This window comes from Sorex araneus, chromosome 3, assembly GCF_027595985.1.
Source record: "Sorex araneus isolate mSorAra2 chromosome 3, mSorAra2.pri, whole genome shotgun sequence".
Lineage (NCBI taxonomy): Eukaryota > Metazoa > Chordata > Mammalia > Eulipotyphla > Soricidae > Sorex > Sorex araneus.
This window is the reverse complement of record NC_073304.1, coordinates 42,339,370-42,361,778: the sequence shown is the minus strand read 5'-3', so window position 1 is coordinate 42,361,778 and position 22,409 is coordinate 42,339,370. Positions and strand designations below refer to the sequence as shown.

Here is a 22,409-nt window from a genome sequence, read left to right as displayed (position 1 = left end):
TTGTAGACAGTTCCAAGTTGGTTCTAGAAAATGGAAATTAAAGATAGACTTTTCATAGTCTAAGTGTTTAAGAATAATCTCACAGGGCTGGAGGAAGAGCCCCGGGATTAGAGAATTTTCTCTGCATGCTGTCTATACTCATTGGATTCTGGCAGTATGTGGTCTGGCAGGAATAACCTTTATCCCCCAAGAACAGAGCTGGTGTAGCCAGCACCATTGGTGTAGCCCCAAAAGAAGCCTCAAAATAAGGCGTAAAATATTTGGTGCAAAGGAAATACACCAACCATAATAGTTATTCCGTTTATTCAGTGCCCATGGAGGCAAGACAGAAAAGTTCTTTGTGTTCTTGCTAGACAAATGGGCTGGAGTGATAGCACAGCGGGTAGGGCGTTCACCTTGCACGCAGATGACCTGGGTTCAATTCCTCGGTAACTCTCCAAGAGCCCGGCAAGCTAGCGAGAGTATCCTGCCTGCATGGTGGAGCCTGGCAAGCTATCCATGGCATATTCGGTATGCCAAAAACAGTAACAACAAGTCTCAATGGAGACATTACTGGTGCCCACTAGAGCAAATCAATGAACAATGGGACGACAGTGCTACAGTGCTACAGATAAATATATTCTACCAAGGAGTAATGATAACTAGTGGCAATGATAACTCTTCTACTGCCATCCACTGTGATCCCCACTGTTTTGTTCCCTCTCAATAATCTGAGTCACTATCCTAAATGTTGCTCCTTGTCTCTGTGCCTTTCCTTTCCATGAAGCTGTGCATCTGCAAAGGCACTTTGACCAAACGCTGCTTTGTCTCCCTTGAGCATTGTGAAGGGGGTCAGATAATATAAGCCTTGCAGACTTTCTGTATTCTCCAAGATGGGGCTTCAGGAAGTAGTTTTTCATGGAGCAACCACTAGAACCTTGTGATAGTCAAGTTCATGACTGACAAACAAGCAGATAAGGCTCTATGTGTGCTTAGCAGGCAAGGAATTGTTGTTTGTAAAGCAGAATTACTTCATTTTTTCCTGATCCTGGTGCCCTTCTAACCTTCTTCTTTTCCTGGGACTACCTTGCCCTACTCACTGACCCATAATCAAGTGCTATAACCAACCATTTCTGCAGTTTAAAGCTGTGTCCCCTTGAAATATCCTTGGAGGTGATGGTCTAAAGGAGGATATATGGTCTTCAGTTCAGAATATTATTGTAAAGCAACCCAGGGACAAACCTCTCACTGCATGAAACCATGTCATTTCATCTGTTTGGGCATGCACAATGTTCAGAGTACTGAGCAAATTTTTTTTGATGGTGTATCATATTAACCAGTCCCCAACTGTTATTTAACCCCTACTGTTTTTTGTTGTTGTAGTTTGATTTTTCAAAACATAACTTTCTGAGATAATGAGATCTGGATTTAAATCCGAGTTCTGTTATTTATGGGAGAATCACCTTGAATAAGTCAGTTAACCATGCTGAATCTGCTTCTTCTTTTGTTAATATGGGTATAATAACCTCTATGCCCATGCCCATAATAATTACCTTAAAGGAGATGTTATGATCAATGATGATTAAATAAGGAAACTACACAAATTCATCACAGAGCTTGGTATGCTATACTCCCAATACGTATCTCTATATTTATCTATATATTGGAGGACATTCTATTTCCTAGCGCTCATTATTTACCTTAGATCCTGCCTCGCTACACTCCCAAGCCAACTCAACTCATATTCCAACAAGATAAAATATACATATTTTATGAAATAAACTTTAAAACATCTTCCATTGACCAATTGACATGACACCTACCTGAATTTTTTCATTGGGGATTGCTTTTCTTGAGCAGTGGCCAGATGGCCAGAATAATAGACTGGGAAAAACATAATGTTCCAATTTGTTGAGAACCAAGTCATGAAAAATGGACAGTAGAAGTTCTTATAAGTAATTTTTACAATTTGTGTGGTTCCAACCCAAGACGATGACACTGACAAGATGATCAAGAGTCCCCAGATGGCCTTCAGAACCATGGACGTGCAAGACAAGCAACGAGCCTTGATTCTATTTTCTTGGCTGCTGTTCTCAGGATGAGTCTGTGATCCATCGTCCCCTGAACAAGCAAAGGAATACAAATGTGTGGAAATCAAGTTACAAAACAGCAATCAAAAAGGCATGCAGAGTCACCAGTGTTTTTCCTCTCTGCCATCATTTGAAGAGATTAGTAACTCCAGCTCGTTTTCTCTCTAGATGGCACAGCATGTGTCTGGGCCTCTATCCGGCATCTAAGGAAGAACTTTGGAGATGTCTGTTGTTCTCCAGCAAGACCTTCCCACTTCCTTAGAATAGCAATATACATTTCAGCTCCAAAGGTGTGAGCCTGGGTAACCCGAGCAAATGTGAGGTGTGTTACTTCCCTGGAGAAGTGTTGAGAGACTTTAGAAGCTCCATTGGCTTTTATGCTTGCCCTCTCAGTAACTAAGTTGAAAAATCCAAAGCTGTAAGTAAATCTATGTGTGAGGATGAAGAAAACACACAGTAACCCTGTAAAAGTAAGATGACTAGTTAAAGAAACTTTGGTACATCTACACAATAGAATACTATGCAGCTGTTAGGAGAGATGAAGTCAAGACATTTGCTTATAAATGGATAAACATGGAGAGTATCATGCTAAGAAATGAGTCAGAAAGAGAGGGACAGACATAGGACTGCACGCATTTGTGGAGTATAGAATAACATCACATGAGGCTGACATCCAAGGACAGTAGATACAAGGGCCAGGAGGATAGGCCATTGTTGGAAGCCTGCTTCATCAGCAGAGGAGAGAAGGCAGATGGAATAGAGGAGGGATCACTAAGAAAATGATGGCTGAAAGAATCAGTCAGGATGGGAGATGCATGCCGAAAGTAGATAATGGACCAAACATGATGACCTCTCAGTGCCCAAAAGTAGAGAGAGAGTATGGGGAATATTGTCTGCCATGGAGGCAGGCGGAGGGTAGGAAAGGGGGGGTATACTTGGGATTTTGGTGGTGGAGAATGTGCACTGGTGGAGGGATGGGTGTTTTATCATTGTGTGATTGTAACCCAAACATGAAAGCTTGTAACTATCTCATGGTGATTCAATAAAATTTTTAAAAAGTACGCAAGAAGTTAGTATTGATAGTTATACAAGATTTTCAAACTTTTGCTTTTTTTAGACTGCAGCAAAGATGACTACTAAATTACAAAAAAAAAATAAGAGCAGAGCAAGTCCTGACTATATATAGTCATTTCTCACCTTAGGACAAATAACAGTTGAATATATTTCTGGAATTTTAATGAGTTCTGCTTTGTATTTTTACAATTACTAAGAAAATTTATTAGCAATAATTTTTTTCATAATAAAATAGTTGAAACTCTTTGAAAGCAAAAACTATAAAGGTCTTCCTTGATGAAGAAAATATTCTGAGTCTAATTAGTTTAGGTGCCTACTGCAGAGTTAAATGGGAACAGAATTTCCTCATGCTGATAGCCCATATGTTAGAGTCCCAAGAAAAGGCAAGAAGAACTGTCTGCAAGATTTTTAGGGTCTCCAGGATTCTCCCTTCAGCCCATGCCTTGCCTGGGGGTAAAGAAAATGACACAGTCCACAGATGGTTAGTGACTGTGGATGCAGCTTCTTTTACCCCTGTGGAACCTGATGGCTCTCCAGCTGAATGTGTTCTGGATGCTTAATGAGCCAGGTGCGACTACCCCACTGGGGTAAACTTTTACTCAACTAAGGCTTTCTGATATAATTATTTTGGGGGAAGAAATTAGCAAGCCTTGAAAGTGAAGTCTTCATTGGAGGAAATAAGCCAACTAAGGAAAAATACAGCAATTATGAGCTGACTTCCTTGTCTTGCAAGTACTGAATTCTTTAGGCCGAGATCTCCAAAAGTTGAAAACTGGAGATTGTGTCCTTTTTATCCACCTATTCAACAAAGTCTCATGGAGAATATACCAGGAAGTTTAGCAAGTTGGGCCAAAGGGTTTCAAAAATCCAAGACTTGAACTTATTATCAAGTGCAGAGCAAAAGTCACATCTCAGTATAGCAGGGTAAGGACCAACACTGGCTGATAGGAGGCCATTTGAAGGGTGCAGTGCGAAGATTCACAGAAACTTTTCTGACATCCCAACAGTGAGATGGGTCTGAGGTATAATTTAGCCAGCATTCTTTACCATTCACCAATGCTTGCTCTTGACTATAAGTTTGCAAATTACCCCAATGACCACATGGCTTATGCAGAGAGTAGAAGAAAAAAATGGGAGCAAGTGAGTGGAAAGAATAAAAAGTAGAAGGGAAAAATGGAAGCAAGTGAGTGGAGAAAATAAGGAACTCTTTGTTTGGGAGGCTAGGAAAGAAATGCAAATCTATTCTACTATGTAAGTACAGTTATTCACATTTTGGCACTTGTGTTAGAGTTTGTCCAAAATTGAACCCAAGTCAGTTGAACTTCCAAATCCAAATTTTTATTCTGAATACTCATCCTATCTAGGTTGGAGCTTTCCTTCAAGCACTGGATGTTTTCGAAATGATTTGGAATAAAGTTTTATTTTTTTATAGGAAGGGTGGTCTTGCGTGAGGCCTAAGATAGTTAAGAAAAGGTTATACTTTATTGTATATCAGATCACATTATTCTCTGGGAAACCTCTATCTTTTTCTCTACCCCTCTTTTTTTTGGTATTCTGGGTCATACTTGTCTTTGTTTAGGGTTACTCCAGGCTTTGTGTTTAGGGGTCACTCCTGGCAGTGGTCAGGGCATCATGTTGTGCTGGGAATTAAACCCAGGGCCTTAAACACACGAGGTAAGTGCCCTAATGTTAAGCTACATCTTCAGCTCCTAAAATATGTCTGAAAGAAGGAATAATTTTGTATAGATTCTAGGCTTCTCTCTGAGGTGACATACAATGATCATCACCTTCTCTGAAAAATGCTTCCACCATTTCATGGATAGCACTTTTGATAAAACTAATAGTTATCTAAATTCCTCCATCATGTTGACCTGTTTTTGATTTTGTTTTGCTAATTAAATTTCAGTATGGTCAATTATTTAATTTTACCATCTTTCTATGTCATAAAAATGTTGGGTCTCCAATATTTACTTTTCTAATCATTTAAATGTGACTTTCTAGAATTCTGCTTGGATTTATAGTTTGGGCATATTATCAGGAATTCCATCCACATATATGAATCTCAACTAGAGTCATTCAAATTGATGATGAAGGTCACTCAATTTGAAAACATGAATGTTATGTCCTAGTACTACAATTTCTATGGCTCTAAGTAATGTTTAATTCCACTCTTAGAATCTCTGTCAAATAGTGATACCTCTCTCATATGATTTATCTTGGAGTCAAGTGCCACATATTCATGAGAGCCTGATGAGCTGCTTTTCAGATTATTCTCCTTTTCTCTTTTTCCTTTAACTCACTGAACTATTCCCAAGTGCTTTTGAGTCATCATCAAAAGAGAAAATGATGTCCCATGTGATTTTTAATGTGTGTTGTCTTTGAAATTTGTAATATGTACAAGATAGATAGGACAAATCTTATTAACCAGCATATTTAATTAACTGAACCATTCTGTTTTGCAGATAACTGCAATTATAGAACTATTACTTTAATTTTTAAAGCCAACTGAAACTTCCTGAAGATTTATTATATTGTTTTCTTTATTTTTTTATAAAAGATATCCTGTCTTTGGGTCCATAGTTGTTGATATATTATTTAAAAATACTGCAACTCATCATCTGTTCTAGGACACTTGGGTTGTTTCCAGATTTTGGCTATTGTGAACAGTGTTGCAATGAATATAGAGGTACATATGTCATTTCTACTATTATCTGCCATGGAGGCAGGGGGAGGGTGGGAAAGGGGGGGTATACTGGGGATATGTGGTGGGGAATGTGCACTGGTGGAGGGATGGGTGTTTGATCATTGTGTGATTGTAACCCAAACATGAAAGCTGTAACTATCTCACAGTGATTCAATAAAATTTTTTAAAAAATAAAAAGAAAGAAAAAAATATTGCAACTCAATTTTTGGTTTGAGATCAATCCAGGACTATGCTCCAGGATTAGCCCCAGCATGGTATATTCAGGTATTGAATCTAGGCTCCTGCAATAAAAGGATGCATCCTAGTCATTTAAGCTATCACTTAGATTCCAAGTATTAAAACTTTTTGGAAAGTGTATTTTTTCCACATAGAAAATCCTTTTAATTCCTATCTTAAATTAAATCACCTTCCTCTCTCCCTACTCCTTCCTTCCTTCCTTCCTTCCTTCCTTCCTTCCTTCCTTCCTTCCTTCCTTCCTTCCTTCCTTCCTTCCTTCCTTCCTTCCTTCCTTCCTTCCTTCCTTCCTTCCTTCCTTCCTTCCTTCCTTCCTTCCTTCCCATTTCCTCCTCTTCATCCTCCCACTTGAAAAACCTTCACCACTCCCACTCATAAGAGTCTGTTTAACATCTCTGCCTCCTGAGCTGATAGAGAGGTCTGATTAGAAGGGTCCTGGCTGCCCCACACCAGGCTGTTTTATTCAGGGCAACCCGGAGGGGGGGTGGATGGGTTCCCCTCCTCACCCCAAAGGAGCCAGCTCCAGCAGGTGAAAACCTCCAGAACTTAATGGCCACCAGGCTCACGGCCACTTTTCACAAGCTAAGATGAGCCTCACCTATGAGGAAATCTATTCCTGGACCAGGAGACATCTCAAACTTCACACCATTAATATACCAAGAACAGTATACCACATTTGATGGGGTTTAAAGTAGAAGGCAACCAATCTTAGGGGGAAATATATTCATACAGATATAGATATAAGCACACAAGTCTCAACCTTTAACACCATGTAATTAATCTCTTATAGAAGGGCTTAATGGTTTCTGGGTGAAATACAACAATCTTCACACACTTCCCTCTAAGAAACCTTTTTTGGGTCATTTTTAGCAGATTATTCATAACAAGCAGTACAAAATAAATTATTCTGGTTCTGCTTTGGGGAAAGGGTATGGGGTTCGGGATGGTAACATCCAAAATGTGGTGATGGGAAAGTGTGATGGTGTTCAAATTGGTGTTCGAATATTAGATGTAAAATAAATATTGTGGACCGCTTTATAAATATAAAATTAAAAAACAAAAGAAGGGTTTTGGCTGTCCTTTCAGAGAATGTCACCAGCCTACCTGGTCTGTTCTGTCTCTCCACTCTGTGTCCACAAACACTAGAGGATCCTCGGCTCTGAAGTTCAAGAATAGGCGCAGAAGAATCTTCAGTGACAGACAGAGGTGATAGCTGCCTACTGATGCCACTGTGTGAACTGGGGCAGTTGGTTCCTGGTTTACATCTGGTAACAGATGATCTGGAGGTACCTGGGAAGAAAGAGTTCACACAGATTTAAGAGCTTGCTGGAGGAAAACATGGAAGCATATTTTAAATACTTTGGCAGTGAGATATATGGTAGGAACAGTTACGTCCTGACACAACAGTCATTTTGCTAATTTCCAATTCCATAGAAGGCTTTCTTTCGAACTGAAGAGACAATGTGTTAGAGCATATGTAAGCCTCACAGGTACATCACTCAGTCACCCCTGGCCCATCCACCTGTGTATACCTCTCCCTTCCCTTTCCTGAAATGGACCTTTAAAAAGAAAATTAAATTGATAGAGTTTGTATCTCTAAAATATCCATTTAGATACATGCATTAGCTAGAAGTGAACACGAGAAGAATGTGCTTAAGTAGATAAACCTGATCTGAATTGGTATTCCTGACCCAGTGGAATCAAGAAAAACAATGTGTGACATGATGTTCACTGCCTCCTCAGTCTTCCTATGACTAACAAAGAATTTCTCACCAATAAAACTATCAGCAGTGTTCCCTATTAAATCCACTCCATTTTTCCATCAAATTAATTACTAAAATCCAACTTTGTTGTAGCTCAACTACCTGTGGCTTCTGCCCATTGTGAAAACCCAATCTTCACATATTTTCTGTTTCCTGACTAACATTCATGAATGCCAAGACTGTGATCAGCAACACAGTCTGTTACTGGTACAGTCACAAAAGGCACTGGGTTCAGAAGGATGCATGCGCGTGCATGCACACAAACACACACACACACAAACACACACCAGACTATTCTACCCTACCATCTTCAAGTTTCCAATACCTTTTGCCTTCAGTTGGTGTTATGTAGGAGACGTTTGAGAGCATAATGGAGAACACACTAGCAATATCACAGGGGTACAGGTGCTGTCAAATGGAGGATCGGGGCCTAGAGGGGGAAATCCCAGTATCTGTGAGGACCCATGCTCACCCAGCAAGTATCCCTTTTTCTATGGGAGCAGAAAACATTAAATAGCAAATTTAAAACATTTAACTTTTAAACATTTAATTTAAAACATTTAATTTTAATTAATGGAAGGTAGTGAGAGAAAGCAAAAAGGAGAGTCAACATACATATGTGTGCACACGAATAGAGCATAAGAAAGAAAAAACACATTTTTTGCTTCCTCAACAAGAGACCTTCTGTTTTCATTTTGCACTAGACCTCAATTAAGTAGCCAGCCCAAGCTTGAGTATTTCACTCACATAAAGCTGGCTCTGGCTGTGCTCTGACATTTTACTCTGAGGATTGAGGTATTTCAAGTCTTTGAAGAGCTGTTACTCTACCTGGAACACTGAATGCACTTAAATCCTGAACACCCAGATCAAGGTCTGATCCACTCAGGTAAACTTTGCTGCTGGATCTTTGAACTTTTACTGTCTCAGTTCTACACTGACTTTGAACTTTCACTGGTTCAGTTCTTCCTTCCTTATGTGTTTTGTTTTGGGAGCACATACAGAAACAAGGCTTACTCCTAAGTCCGTGCTAAGAGATCATTATTGGTGGGGCTTGGAGAACCATTTGGAGTGCAGGGATCATATCTAGGTCAGCTGCGTGCAAGGCAAGTGCCTTACATGCTGTACTATATTTTCAGCTTCTCCTCATATAATTTTGACTTAATCCATCTGTGTCAACTGTCTGCCCCCTCCCCACCCCACACACTCACTCACTGTCTCCCTCTGATCTTTAATTTCAGAAAAACTTACATTTACAGAAAAGTTACACATGCAGCTTAGAGTTTCTGTACACTACTATTCTTTCTAATATTACATCTGACATACTCACATGATACAATTGTCAAAATTTCAAGATTTATATTAATGTATCACTATTAGTCACACTCTAACTTCATTTGAGTTGAACTAGTTTGATCACGAACAACCTCTTTCTGTTTCAGAAGCCCATACAGGACATATATTACATTCAGCTATCATGCCTCCTGAGTTACTTCTGCTCCATAACAACTTTTAAGTCATTCCACACTTTTATAATCTTGACAGTGGTGGGGCCTAGCACCTCATTTTGACAAAGAACTAATTTACCACTGAGCTGTATCTCTGGCTTGATCTTCACAGTTTTTGGAAGTGATACTTAAAGTCTTTTTGCAGAATCTCCCTAATTGAGGTTTGTAAGATGTTTTTGTCACCGCTATCTTCAGGTGATATATATATATATGTGCATATATACAAATACATACACCTCTGATATATACATATACTTCTGAGATATATATACACACATATACATATATATATCAGAGGTGAATGTCCTTATAATATTCTATTAGACATTATATACTACCACTGTGACTTACCACTGATAATGTTGACCTTGATCTCCTGACCAAGGTCATGATTCCCAGCTTTCTCTATTCTTCTCCCCTCTTTAGACCCTGTGTTTTAGAAGTAAGTCTAGGGGTAGGGATGAGAAGATGTTAAATTTTACTATCTGGAGAAGTGTCCATACAATATTATCTGAAATTCTTCTGAAAAGATTTATATCTCTTCCTTTTTTTGTTAATTCTAACTTTGGCTGCTAGGCGTTCTTTCAGATTGACCTTTAAGTTAGACAAGTATCCTTTTTTATTCCATGAGTTCTTCTTTTCTGTCCCTTACAAAATACTCTGGGCTCATCTTTTGTGCCTCCTGCCTACTTTCAGAATCAGTAAATTCACCTTTAATCGGAATTGGTGTTTAGAAACTGAGCTCATTGTTACCGAGGATAATTCTGACTCTAGCTTCTCTTGGTTGGCAGGATATAACATATGTATATATATATATATTCCCATAAATACATAATAATTTTGTATTTATTAATTTATCCTACTTTTTAAACTTTTTTTATTAAAGCAGGATGATTACAAGTTATTCATAGTTGAGTTTAAGGCATGCAATATTACAGCACTGAGTCCACCAACAGTGCAGACTTCCCTCCACCAATGTTCCCAGGTTCTGTCCAGTATCTGTCTTCCCCATCCCCCAAACCTTCCACATCCAGCATGCTTACTTGATAGGCACCAAAGTTTGGTTTTTAATGTTTGGGGCTCTCGATTTCAGTGTTGTTGACTCTGTGGTTTGGATATTTGGCTCTATCATTCCTTAACATCACCTTTGTACCTGAACCCCCTGACCTGGTCCCTATTGCTTCTCATTTGTCTCTTCTCCCTCTCTCCTCCACTCTTTCTTTTCTTATCCTCCCTATACTCTGTGGCTAAGGTAGATCTGGGAATCTTCCCTGAACCCCTTTAAATAATTGCATTCCCTCATCCACTTATTCTAAATAACACATATAAATGATATCACATTGCATCTATTCTATCCTTTTTATGATCTCTAAGGACCAAGTAAAATGTTCTACACAGTGTGAATTCAAATAATGCTAGTTAACTATTTTGAAGATCAATTAGGATAAGTAGATAATCAGGATTCTGAGTGGGGACATCAGAATCAACTTGTACACTAGTGGAAATCAGCTCCAAGAAGGCAAACAGCTCTGACCATTCTCTGCAGCATGTGTGTTTACTTCTTGTAAGCTACAAGTCTCACATTTCCAACTGAAATAGGTGGAGAAGAGAGGCTGTTAACTATCATTTTCTCAGGTCATGAAGGCTATGTCTTGGTGGGGTGCTTCTGAAACTGATAAATGAAAAACATAATTTAGAAATAGCAATAGTATCCTGGTTTTAATTTAATTTAATTGGCTTTGAACTCATCATGTTATGTACTGCATAAGTAATCAATTAAAGCAACGAAATTAGAATGCAGGGAAACAGTGATGCTAATAAAAAGGAGAGCTCGAGAGACCAGAGCATCACTACAGCAGGTAAGGCATTTGTCTCGAATACAGCGGATCCCAGGTTCAATCCCTGGCATTTTCTCTGGCCCCCTAAGCACCGCCAGGAGTAATCCTGAGTGTAGAGCCAGGAGTAAGCCCTGAGCACTGCTTGGTATAGCCCAAAAACCAAACAGAGAGGAAAGTCTTGAGCTCCTGAATTATAATCTCCAACAAAAAGCAAGCAGAACAGAACTGTAAACTTCCTGCAAATTTTAGGTGTCCATCCAGGACACAAAGGCACTTGCTGGCTTGCTTTTTGTTTCCCACTTTTCCCCTCTATGTTACGGAAGTAGAAATAGATAAAAATATAATTAGCTATAGGCTCTATTAAGTATCTCAAGTTAAAATTGAAATGATTCAATCTTGGACTTTTTTAATGTACAGCTATTCCAAAAATCAACAAAATTATATTTTGAATAGTCTATTTAAATTATGTATATATTATGTTATTATTGTAATGGTAATAAATACCATTCTTATTTCACATATCCAAAATGTTTACTATTCTTTTCACAGTATATTTCTGTTTCAAAGTTGATGAAAAGAAGATGGTCTGAAATTAATTTTACATGTATTACTACATGAATTTACATTTACTACTACATCTTTTTTTGTTTGTTTGTTTTTGGGTCACACCCGGCGATGCACAGGGGTTACTCCTGGCTCTTCACTCAGGAATTACCCCTGGCAGTGCTCAGGGGACCATATGGGATGCTGGGATTAGAACCCGGGTCGGCTGCGTGCAAGGCAAACGCCCTACCTGCTGTGCTATTGCTCCAGCCCCTACTACTACATCTTAAGAGGGGTTGACATTCAATTACTACAGAGTGATCTTTAAATTTATCTCTTGGCATTTAAAAAAATAATTTATTTAGGAGTGCCTTCTCAGGTTTTCTTAGGTAATATCAGGTGACATTCTTTTTTTTTTTTACATAAGGAAGCAGTTATTTGAGGTTTAACATGAGATCATACAAAATAAAATTTGTGTAAGCATAAATTCACATGAATCATAGCACAGCAAATGACCAAAAAAAAATAAGACTAATTGCTGGCTATACACAGTTGGACACAGTTGTGTCTTGTAAAGGTTTCATTTTGTGATCATTTGATGACTAGGTGGAGATAAGGATGTCCAAAAACAAATTGAACATCTATCTGAAAAGGACTAGAGAGAAAATATTGGCTGCAGTTACCAAAAAGTTGGTAGATTATAGGTAGGTAACAAGTGCTGGATTTGTAAGTCAATTTAATAGTGTCTCTGATTTCCTCATTTTTTTTGGAAGTCTCACATCCTGGCTTCTGGAACTTTTTTTTGATATGCAGTACAGCTCAAAGCCCATTGGCTGGTGCCAGAGGTCTCCCACCTGGTTGATTTGTGGAAGAGAATTGCAAAGAGTTCAGCCAATAGAGATGTTTAGATTAAGTCTTACAAAGGCAAACTTTGAACTTCAGTGCTAGGATCAGAGGCACATCTAGGTCTTAGACCATGAAGAGTTAACCTCAGTACTGGAAATGAAGGCACCGCCTCATCCTTCATGGTCTTGTACCACTCAACTATTATTGTCAGCCATGACAAAAACAAATGTTTCTAATGCCATCTGGGATGTATTTGAGTATTCATAAATAAGTCATATCTATTTTCTATGTCAAGTGAGCGCTCGGGCATTGAAAATTCATTTCATGAACAGTGTTAGTCTGCAATAGGTATTGAAAGTAAAGTGCATTAGGAGTTATGGGTTGAAAGACACATCAGGCAGTCTTCCCTTTACCTTGAAAAGCTATCTGGTCATGGGAGCCACAGCTCCATAGTAGAATCATTTTGTACAGTCTTTCTTATTGGTCTATTATCTGCCATAGTTAGGCTCTGCATCCTCCCCCATTTAATTTAACTCTACAAACTTCTATTCGAAGGCAGGTATTATGACAAGAGCATGAACTATACAAATGAAGAATAAATGAAGTCCATGCACTCATAGAGTTCTCAATATATATTCAGACATGAAGGCAATTAACCATAATTGAATGTGAGCTTGTGAGCAAGTAGAAAGGGAGGGAGTGGTTCATTTGTCCTGGAGTTGAAAGGCCTTCATGGGATGTTACTTCAAAGTTGGCCTTGAAGGATGGGCAGGGAAAACCTTGCCAGGCAAAGGTTCAGGCTAAAGAATAGACAGTCAAGTTGGAGAAAACTATAGGAGCAAATAGTGAGATGTGCAAAGTGTCTTTTGTGAAATTTAATGGTAAGATAATCTACTCTCAGACGCTAAAACCTGAGTGCAAAAGAGCATGGAATATTCTATTCTTCTACCTTTGCCTAATTAATCCCTAAGAAGGAATGCAAGCATAATTGAGACCCAGACACAACGGAGTGCTTCAGATTCCAAGCTGTCTAGATTTGGGGAGACCTGTTATGAATCTGGGCTCAGTCATGAATGTTGAGGCAGAAGATGACCAACATAGTCCTTTTTTGTCTCAATTTTCTCTTTTGTAATATGTGCTTCTGTGGAGTACTGTGATGACTAAAGGCTCGATAAATAAGGATTATTGTAACCAATAATGAGCAGGCAAAGTGTTCATTATTGGCAATGATCAATTAGATGCTCATTTACATAATATAAATATGTTCTATTCATATAAGTTGTGTACACTATTCATAGAATATATAGTGGTTTAAACAAAAAAGGGGGACGGTTAGGAAATTAGCAACCAAAGATCAGCAAGGTCAGGATGTCCCTAATCCTCAGGAACAGGACTGGAGTAACAGGTAAGGTGCTTACCTTGCACATGGCTGACCTGGTTCTATTCCTTGCTCTGCATATGTTCCCCAGAGTGCTACCAGGAGTGACCTCTCAGCACAGAGCCAGGAGTAAGCCCTGAGCATAGCTGCTGTGACCCTAAAACAAAGCAAACCTCAGGAAGCACTGGAAGCTGTGGCAGTCTAATGGTTCCCCCATCTGTCTCTGTCCCATCTACGTACTCTCTTACTTGGCTACTGCTCACCTCTCCTGTAAAACATTAGATTGTTTAAAACTCCCAAGTTTTGAACATCACAGCTTTAGCTTTCTAGGTGAACGATAATTTCCCAAAGTAAAAAAAAAATGAGGTATGGGATTGAGTCTTAAAACAAGTCCTTGTTCAATTTCTGCAACCAGAAAAGACTGAATAGGCTGTAGCTTCCTAGAAAGTGTGGGTGCAGCCAGGCAGACAAGACTTAGATATTTACTCTAGAAACTTCAAGGCATAAACAACAGGAAATACAACTGCAGTACAAAGCAATTATCTGAACATTGGAGTATAAAGTGAGGGGTTCTCACATAACAACTGAAAAGGCAAGCTGATAAAAAAAAAAGCTAGGAAGGAAAATATCACTGATAAAGAAGAAGAGAGAAGTAAAATGTTAGGTGAGTTTCCATGTGAACAACTGTAAGATGACATGAAAGACAATGGACAGAATAGAGTCTTAGCATTCAAACCAGGGTCCTGCCACAGATTCTTGCCACCTCTGAGCAGTATAATATTTGGGTTAATCTAGCCCCATGATGACAACTGAACTACAGACTAAACCTAAAATGACATGTTCCAAACTAAACCTAAAATGCCATCTGGGCTCTGGGGATCTGGGTGTGGGGGTTGGAGGGAAGATGAGGATGGGGTGGGATGGAGGATCTGTGAAAGATTTCCCAAATGGCCAGGCAGTAATGGACTTTGTCCTCTCTGCTAAATCACCTGAGTTTTCTCCGTCTACATTCTCCCTACTCTGAGATTGACAGATTAGAAAAATGATTTTCTAAATTCTTTCATCTTTTTCTTTTTTTTAAGTTTGTTTCAAGTAAAAATTTGCAAATCATGCTTAATTATCAAATAAGCTGTCTATTTTCAACTTGCTTTCAGCTACTTTTGTTAAACAGGTTCCCAGAAGTGAGAGATAAACTCAGTTCTTCAAATCAGAATAATTTATAAAACTATAGTCAAGTGATTGAGCAATAAGGCTCTGTTAACCAGAGCTGAGGATGCAGTTTGATGGTAGAACAACTGCCTTGCTTGTGTGAGGCACCCACTAAAGAACTATGAAATCAGAAACTCTTCAATGAAGAAAACTGTGGTTTAGGCACCCTAGGAGAGTTCAACGCAAGCTAAATTGGAGAACCTCCGTGTGAAATAAACTGTAGAAAGGAAGTGCCCAAATTAGCAACAGCTCTTACTGAACTTAGGCCTCGAATAACAGCGGAGGGAGTGATTAGAAAAATGTGGAAGATGAAGGTTTCCCAATGTGAGTTACGACTTTTCATTAAGGCCGGCGGTAAGAAGGACCAGAAGAAATATCCCTTTGACATCCTGTTGAGACTTCACATTGGTCAATCAACACAAACCAGGGAGCAAGAAAACCTAGAATTTTGTTGTGTGGTCCTTACAGGGCTGCTGCAAGATAAGGAGGTAGGTAGTAAGAGGTAGGCAGAGGCCATGGAGGGACAAAGAGAAAGCATCTGGTATACCATTCTACATGAATAATGTAAGCACAAAATCAGCAGTTGGATTATATATCTCTTATCTTTCAATTTCTTTGAATGATCCTTCCATTCTCTTGATAAAAAATTTAAACCAGAGACTTCCACTTTATTTGGCCTATTGCCCCTTTTCAGAAAAAAAAAATCACTCAGTATCCCCTTAGAAATCTACTTCCTGTAGACAAGGAAATAGAAATTGTTTCTCAGGACTGGAGAGATAGAGTGGGCAGGGCGCTTGGCATTCCATATTGTCCCCTGAGCTCTGACAGGAGAAATTCCTGAGCACAGAACCAGGAGTAACCTTTGAGCATTGCCAGGTGTGCCACCCCATTAAATAAATCAATTAATTAAACAAAAGCAAAATTATTTTCCAATGGCAGCAGAAGCAGTTATCACTCTCCTTGATTGTTTTAGCATGCCCCCCAGGAGTGGCATGGCCCACTTTGGAAATATTATTTTAATAGTCTAGCTTTGATTGTCTTCTACTAGTCATTTTCTGGTATGTATCTTTTGAAAATTCACAACCTTGAATGTAGAGATTAGTGTTAAAGCACCTTTCTTGTGAGTCCGAAGCCAAGAGTTCGATTCTGCGTACTGCCCATATGATGTAGGCAGGTAGATTAAGGAAGAGACCTCCTACATCATGTTGAGAGCTATCCCAGAGAAACTGCTGTTTAGGATCCCACAACTAAGTATGAAGTCTGTGTCAGAACTTTAAAATGTTTGTTCTGGGGCTGGAGCGATAGCATAGCAGGTAGGGCATTTACCTTGCATGCCGACCCGGATTCAATTCCCAGCATCCCATATGGTCCCCCCGAGCACTGCCAGGAGTAATTCCTGAGTGCAAAGCCAGGAGTAACCCCTGAGCATCACTGGGTGTGACCCAAAAAGCAAAAAAAAAAAAAAGTTTGTTGTTCTTACTACAACTAAGTGTACATAGTCATTGTAATAGCAACCAAGGGGAGGAAAAAGTGATTAAAAAATGGACACAGGGGTTAAGAAGGGAGGAAGCTGGCACATAGTACAGGTTTTAGGGCATATGCCTGGTGAGGTTTGATTCCTGGCACTACCTGACCTGGAACTCTCTTATTACCACTTTCTACTCCAAACGGAAAGTGCTAATGTGTCCTCTCTCTCTTTGGAGTGATTATCAGGGTTACATCTGGCTCTGCACTCAAGAATCACTCCTGGCAGACTCAGGGGTAGGCCGGCGGCTGGGGGTGGCTGTGGTGTGTTCAAGGGATGCTGGAAATGGAACCACCATCAGCCTCGAGTAAGGCAAGCACCTCACCCACTGCAGGAGTTACTGTTCTTTGGAATTTAATTTCATTTAACACTTGCCTTGTGACCCCGTGGGAGAGGGTATGATTTCAGACTGTATAGAATGGGTAAGAGGTTCTCTTATATCTTCGATCACCTTAATAGAAGTAACTTTGACTTTGGCATTTACATACATGAAATCATAAAGTGCATTCCCTTCCTTTTGGTTCTTGTCATTCAGTGCTACATTCATATTTCTCTAGCTCTTTTTTTTTTTAGGATAGTGTATCACAAATTTAGTATTACAAATTTGTACTACAAATTTGTAAATTTGTAGTACAAATATAGTGTATTATAGGAGAGCCTAGAAAGCTCCCTGTGGCGTATTCATATCCTAAATACAGTAACAGATATATACATACCTCTCAGAGAGCTCGGCAAGCTACCAAGAATATCCCGCCTGCACGGCAGAGCCTGGCAAGCTACCCGTGGCGTATTCGATATGCCAAATACAGTAATAATAGGCCTCAAATTCCCCTGGCCCTGAAAGAGCCTCCAATCATTGGGAAATATGAGTAAAGAGAGGCTGCTATAATCTCAGGGCTGAGTGTAATAGAGACGTTACTGGTGCCTGCTTGAGTAAATCGATGAACAATGGGATGACAGTGATACAGTGATACCTGGCCTAGCATTATCCAACTCAGGTTTGATTCCTGGCACTACCTGGCTTCCAGAGCTGGATAAAGCCCACATAAATCCCTGCATCACAGATCCCAAGTATTGAATAGCTGGGTTGAGTGCTGCTAATAGTGGCTCTTATGTACCCCATCCCCCCATTGCCACCCAAAATCCACAAAAATGCAAACAAAAAAATGTTTGTTTTGGATTATAGTTCTAAGCACTTTGGGTTTAAATATTGGGTTGTCCTTGCTCCTCTCACAGGGAGCTTAGGTTAACTCAGTTACACCCAGCACAGTGCTCTTGGGGCACACCCAATTCCACTGAGGCACTCCCAATACTCTGTGTTTATCTTTAACCTCTTGTTTGACCTCTTCTTCTCCTATCTGTTAATCACAAATATCTCCAAATCAGACACTGTAGCATGTAAAGTCTAAGCTTCTGATGGCTTTGGATTTTGTGTAAGAAGTGAAATATTGCTCTTCTCTTCCTTTTATGTCCTTTGCATGGTTTATTTTAGAGTACTGTTCTTTTTGTATAGAAACAGGAAGACAGTTAATGGTAGGGTTTTGTAGCATGGGAGTTAATTGACTCCAAATAATATTTACTCCCTGGGCATCAGTCATATTTACTTGACTTAAGCCTCAGTTGCCCTTAGTTCCTAACACTCCCAAAAAGGGTTCCACTGAGGGACTTGGATAGACCTAGGGCAAGCTGTGCGCTAACCTGGCTTCAAGAAGAGATAGCCAAAGTGCCATAAAAAGTGTGATAAATTAAGAGCAGGTTAATGGAACAAACTCTGTCATGGCCCAAAAAGAAATAACTAAATAAGGACCCTGTTGGGGTGAGGAAAAAGTAACCTGGAATGAGTACTGTAGTCTTGGAAATATAGTGAGCTATCCCCACGAAGAGGCACCCAGTAAGCTTAATCTAGGGTATAGATAGAGCCTAAGTCTCTGTGCTCATAAAAAATGACCAGAAATATTAAGAAGCAAATTTTTTATGAATGTTTAAATGGATTTGACAGAGCCTGGCAGCTACCCGTGGAGTATTCGATATGCCAAAAACAGTGAAAACAAGTCTCACAATGGAGACATTATTGGTACCTGCTTGAGCAAACCGATGAACAATGGCACAACCGTGCTAGAATGCTAAATGGATTACCAGCAAAGGAAAGGAGAAAACAATATATCTTTAGATGGAATTCTACTCTTGGGCAGATTTCCTAATAGGAATCTAGAGTGCCGGAGCCCCTAGATGATATTCTGTTTTGGGGTGGATCTCCTAGAAGAACTTCCCCTTGAAGGAAGGGCTTTACATCTGTTCATTGTTTATGATAATGTTCAACCACACCTATGTGTAATTGCTGCCCCCTCTACCCCCAACCCTACATGATTTCCCTATAGTAAACCACAAGACATTTGAACAAATGGCCACTGATTTAACAACCACCCTCTGGCCCCTTTACCTTTGCTCATTGGCTGGGGGGATGGTCATCGGCACTGAATACAAAAAGGAACTTCCCTCACTGCTGGATGGTGACTCAGACAATGACAAATGATCTATGATGTTTTCCATGGAGGAAATATTTTAGTCACTGGAGAAACGTTATAGACAGAAAAGCAATCTGAGTTTTGACTTGGAACTGGTTGACAGCTACAATATTACTCTGACATTTTGTCTAATTGAAAAAAGATAAGATTAGGCCAAAAGGATGGTTCAAGAGTCGAAAGTGTGTATTGATGCGCTTGAGTCCTGATTTCAGTCCCTGGTACCACATGGTCTTTCAAGCACTGAGTGGGCCAAAAATTATGTGAAAGTTGAATTTTAGGTTTTTCAACTTATATTCTACCAAATTACAATGGCAGCAAATATTTTTTGTAAAAGGAAGTTTTACTATTGTCATCAGTATTAGTTGGGTTTTTATATAAAATTTTGTACAAAATTTGTTTAAAAATTGCTCTTTTCTTAGGTAAATACTTAACCATAGAATCATCATCACCATCATCATCATCATCATTATCCCACTGATCGTTGAATTTCTCGAGCGGTCTCAGTAACGTCTCCATTCGTCCTAGCCCTGAGATTTTAGAAGCCTCTCTTTACTCGTCCTTCCCAACGATGCTGCATTGGAAGCTTTTTCAGGGTCAGGGGAATGAGACCCAGCATTGTTACTGGTTTTGGCATATGAATATACCATGGGGAATTTGCGAGGCTCTCCATGTGGGCAGGAAACTCTTGGTAGCTTGCCAGGCTCTCCCAGAGGGAGCACTAGGCTATAAAATGCTTCCGGGATCTTGGTTTTAAATCTCTGGGTGTTGGCTGTTGGTGGGATTACACAGCGCCCGGGACAGTCCCTGTGTGTGACCGCCTAGCTACTGGAAAATGGGAAATCTGGGCAGAAGAGACCCAGTTCCGATCCCAGCAGGCTTGGAGGTCTCAGTCCCGGGTCCCACACACCTGGGTTCCTCTGCTGGTACCTTCATGCGTGAGGCTCGTCCGAACATGTGGAGAGGGGCCTTGAGCATGGCTGTGGCTAGGCTCTGGAGGTCTTTGGCCACAGGAGCTCTGCTCAGGGCGGGGAGGGAAGCTGGAGCCCACCCCCTCCAAGGGGCCCCGGAAGACAGCCAGGCCCACGGGCAAGAGACTCTCTGCAACCATAGAATAACTTTTTAAAAAATTGTTTATTGGTGTTTGAGCTGGATTCCAAAAATCTCCATTTATTGGGCCAGGGCTATTGCAGCACTGCGCTTGACAGTATGGTACTCAGGTACTATGCAAGACTGGAGATCAAATCCATGTTTACCTCATATAAAGAATATACTTAACATTTTGAACTATCTCTCAGTCCTAACCCCAGAGTTACTAAAAGGGGTCAGCATGGTAAATGTTTAATATACAAGCACTATATCAACTATTCATTTTCTTCCATGCCATCTTAGTCTTTATTCTGTCTGAGATATAGTTACATGCAAGAACCCCAGAGCAGCACTGGGTGTGACCCCAAAACAACAACAAAACCCAAAACACTTAAACATTTACCCTCCCAGCACAGTACCATTTTAGTTAGCAAATACTATTCACATTTTTTTTTGCAGGGGGGGTTGTATTTGGACCACAACTAGTATTGCTCAGGGCTTACTCCTGGCTTAGTGCTCAGGGATTACTCCTGGTTGTATTCATGGACCAAATGTGGTGCCAGGGATTGAACCCAAGTCAATTGTATGCAATGCAATGCTGTACTATCTCTCCAGGCTGCTATTCATACTCTTTAGCTTAAACACTTAATTCATTTCATCTTTAAATTACCTATTGTTTATATTACACATATTAATACAAGCTTTAGATGTTTCATATTAAATTTTTCAAGAGCTGTTAATTATCTTGCTGAAAATAATAACCAAATAATAATTGTTAATTATCTCACTGCAAATAATTACCTAAAGGCTAAATTTTTAAGATGTAAATCTGAAATATTTGGGTACTTTTTAAAATTTAATTTTTATTTATTTAAAATCTGTGCTTAGAAAAAAGACTAAGAATTTTAATAGCTATTTAGTTCTGCTATAAATATCTTTGTTCATGAGCAGTATTTATTCATTCTGTTTGGATAATGCTTTATTATCTTCTTTACCTATAATTAACTTTAAATAATGTATTACTGCTGGCTATATTTTCAATGTAAAACTTAAAATACCTACCATTTATTTAGCACCTACCATGTGCCACGTCATATTCATGTATATATGTATAGGTGCATGCCTATATGTATGACTTTCATAAATTACAACAACAACGTGTGTGTTGGGGGGGATTTTATCATCCCCATATTACCGATAGGAAAAGTGAATCTCTAATAGTAAGGCATGTCTAATTTCAAAATCCGTGTTCTTTGTCAGTGTACCTCACTGCCTTCCCATTTCAACTGATTACATGATTGAGGTCTTTCTGTAAGTAAGGGGGAAAAATCATTTTTCTCTTTAGAGACGTTAAGAAGACATCTATTTATGGGAATATGAAGAGCAACAGTTCAGTGGTACAGAACATCCAGGCAATTGTTATTCCAAGTGTGGAAAGATGTATTTCTGCCTTTGCGGTGTGAGAACGTTTAGCAAAGAACAGTGGGATTCAGCAGATCCTGGATGATAGTGGAAGAGCTTGGAGCAGCTTCCAGCACAGGAGTTGTCTTTCAGTTGTTTCAAATGCTGACAGCAAAAAAATATTGCAGACGGGGCAGTGGATTGAAAGCTGCATGTCATGAAGACAAAACTGAGGAATGTTCAGAACAGAAAACTTGGTGGGGGGGCGGGGTAAGGGAACACCTATTTAGAAGATGTTGAAGCAGAAAACTTGAAACAGATGGCCCTTTTAGAAACATCCATGGAGGGTTGAAGATACAGCCTTGGGATAGAGCACTTGCCTTGAATGTATGAAGCCCTAGAACATTTTACCAGGACTACAAGAAGAGAGAAAGAAAAGTGTGTTGCACTGGGAATTTTTTCCCTTCTGAGATCTGGAACACACATGGACATTAGGAAGAACACAGATGATGTGCATCAGGCAGATCCTGGTTTTTCCTGCTGAACATGCCTTGAGCCTGAGCAGGTGGACTGTCTAGCCAACTTCCCCTGTGCCTGTTTATGTCAGAGGAAGCTCTACTCTTGCTTAGTCGCCTCTTCACTGTGGGCTGAGACCCCAGATGGGGTTGCTTAACGGAATGTGGGAGTGGCAGGGAAAGTTGGCATCAAT

At 39.7% G+C, this 22,409-nt stretch overlaps 1 protein-coding gene across 1 annotated transcript in view; it reads right to left on the bottom strand.

Moving 5' to 3' along the window:
* The window catches only part of SLC35F4 (solute carrier family 35 member F4), a 252,363-nt gene that overhangs the window by 27,444 nt on the left and 202,510 nt on the right, over positions 1–22,409 (bottom strand). The window contains exons 2-3 of the mRNA XM_004601777.3: positions 7,186–7,371; positions 1,803–2,100 (exon numbers count right to left, since the gene is read on the bottom strand). Of these exons, the coding sequence (XP_004601834.1) occupies positions 1,803–2,100; positions 7,186–7,371 (484 nt within the window). The remainder of the gene's footprint in view (positions 1–1,802; positions 2,101–7,185; positions 7,372–22,409) is intronic.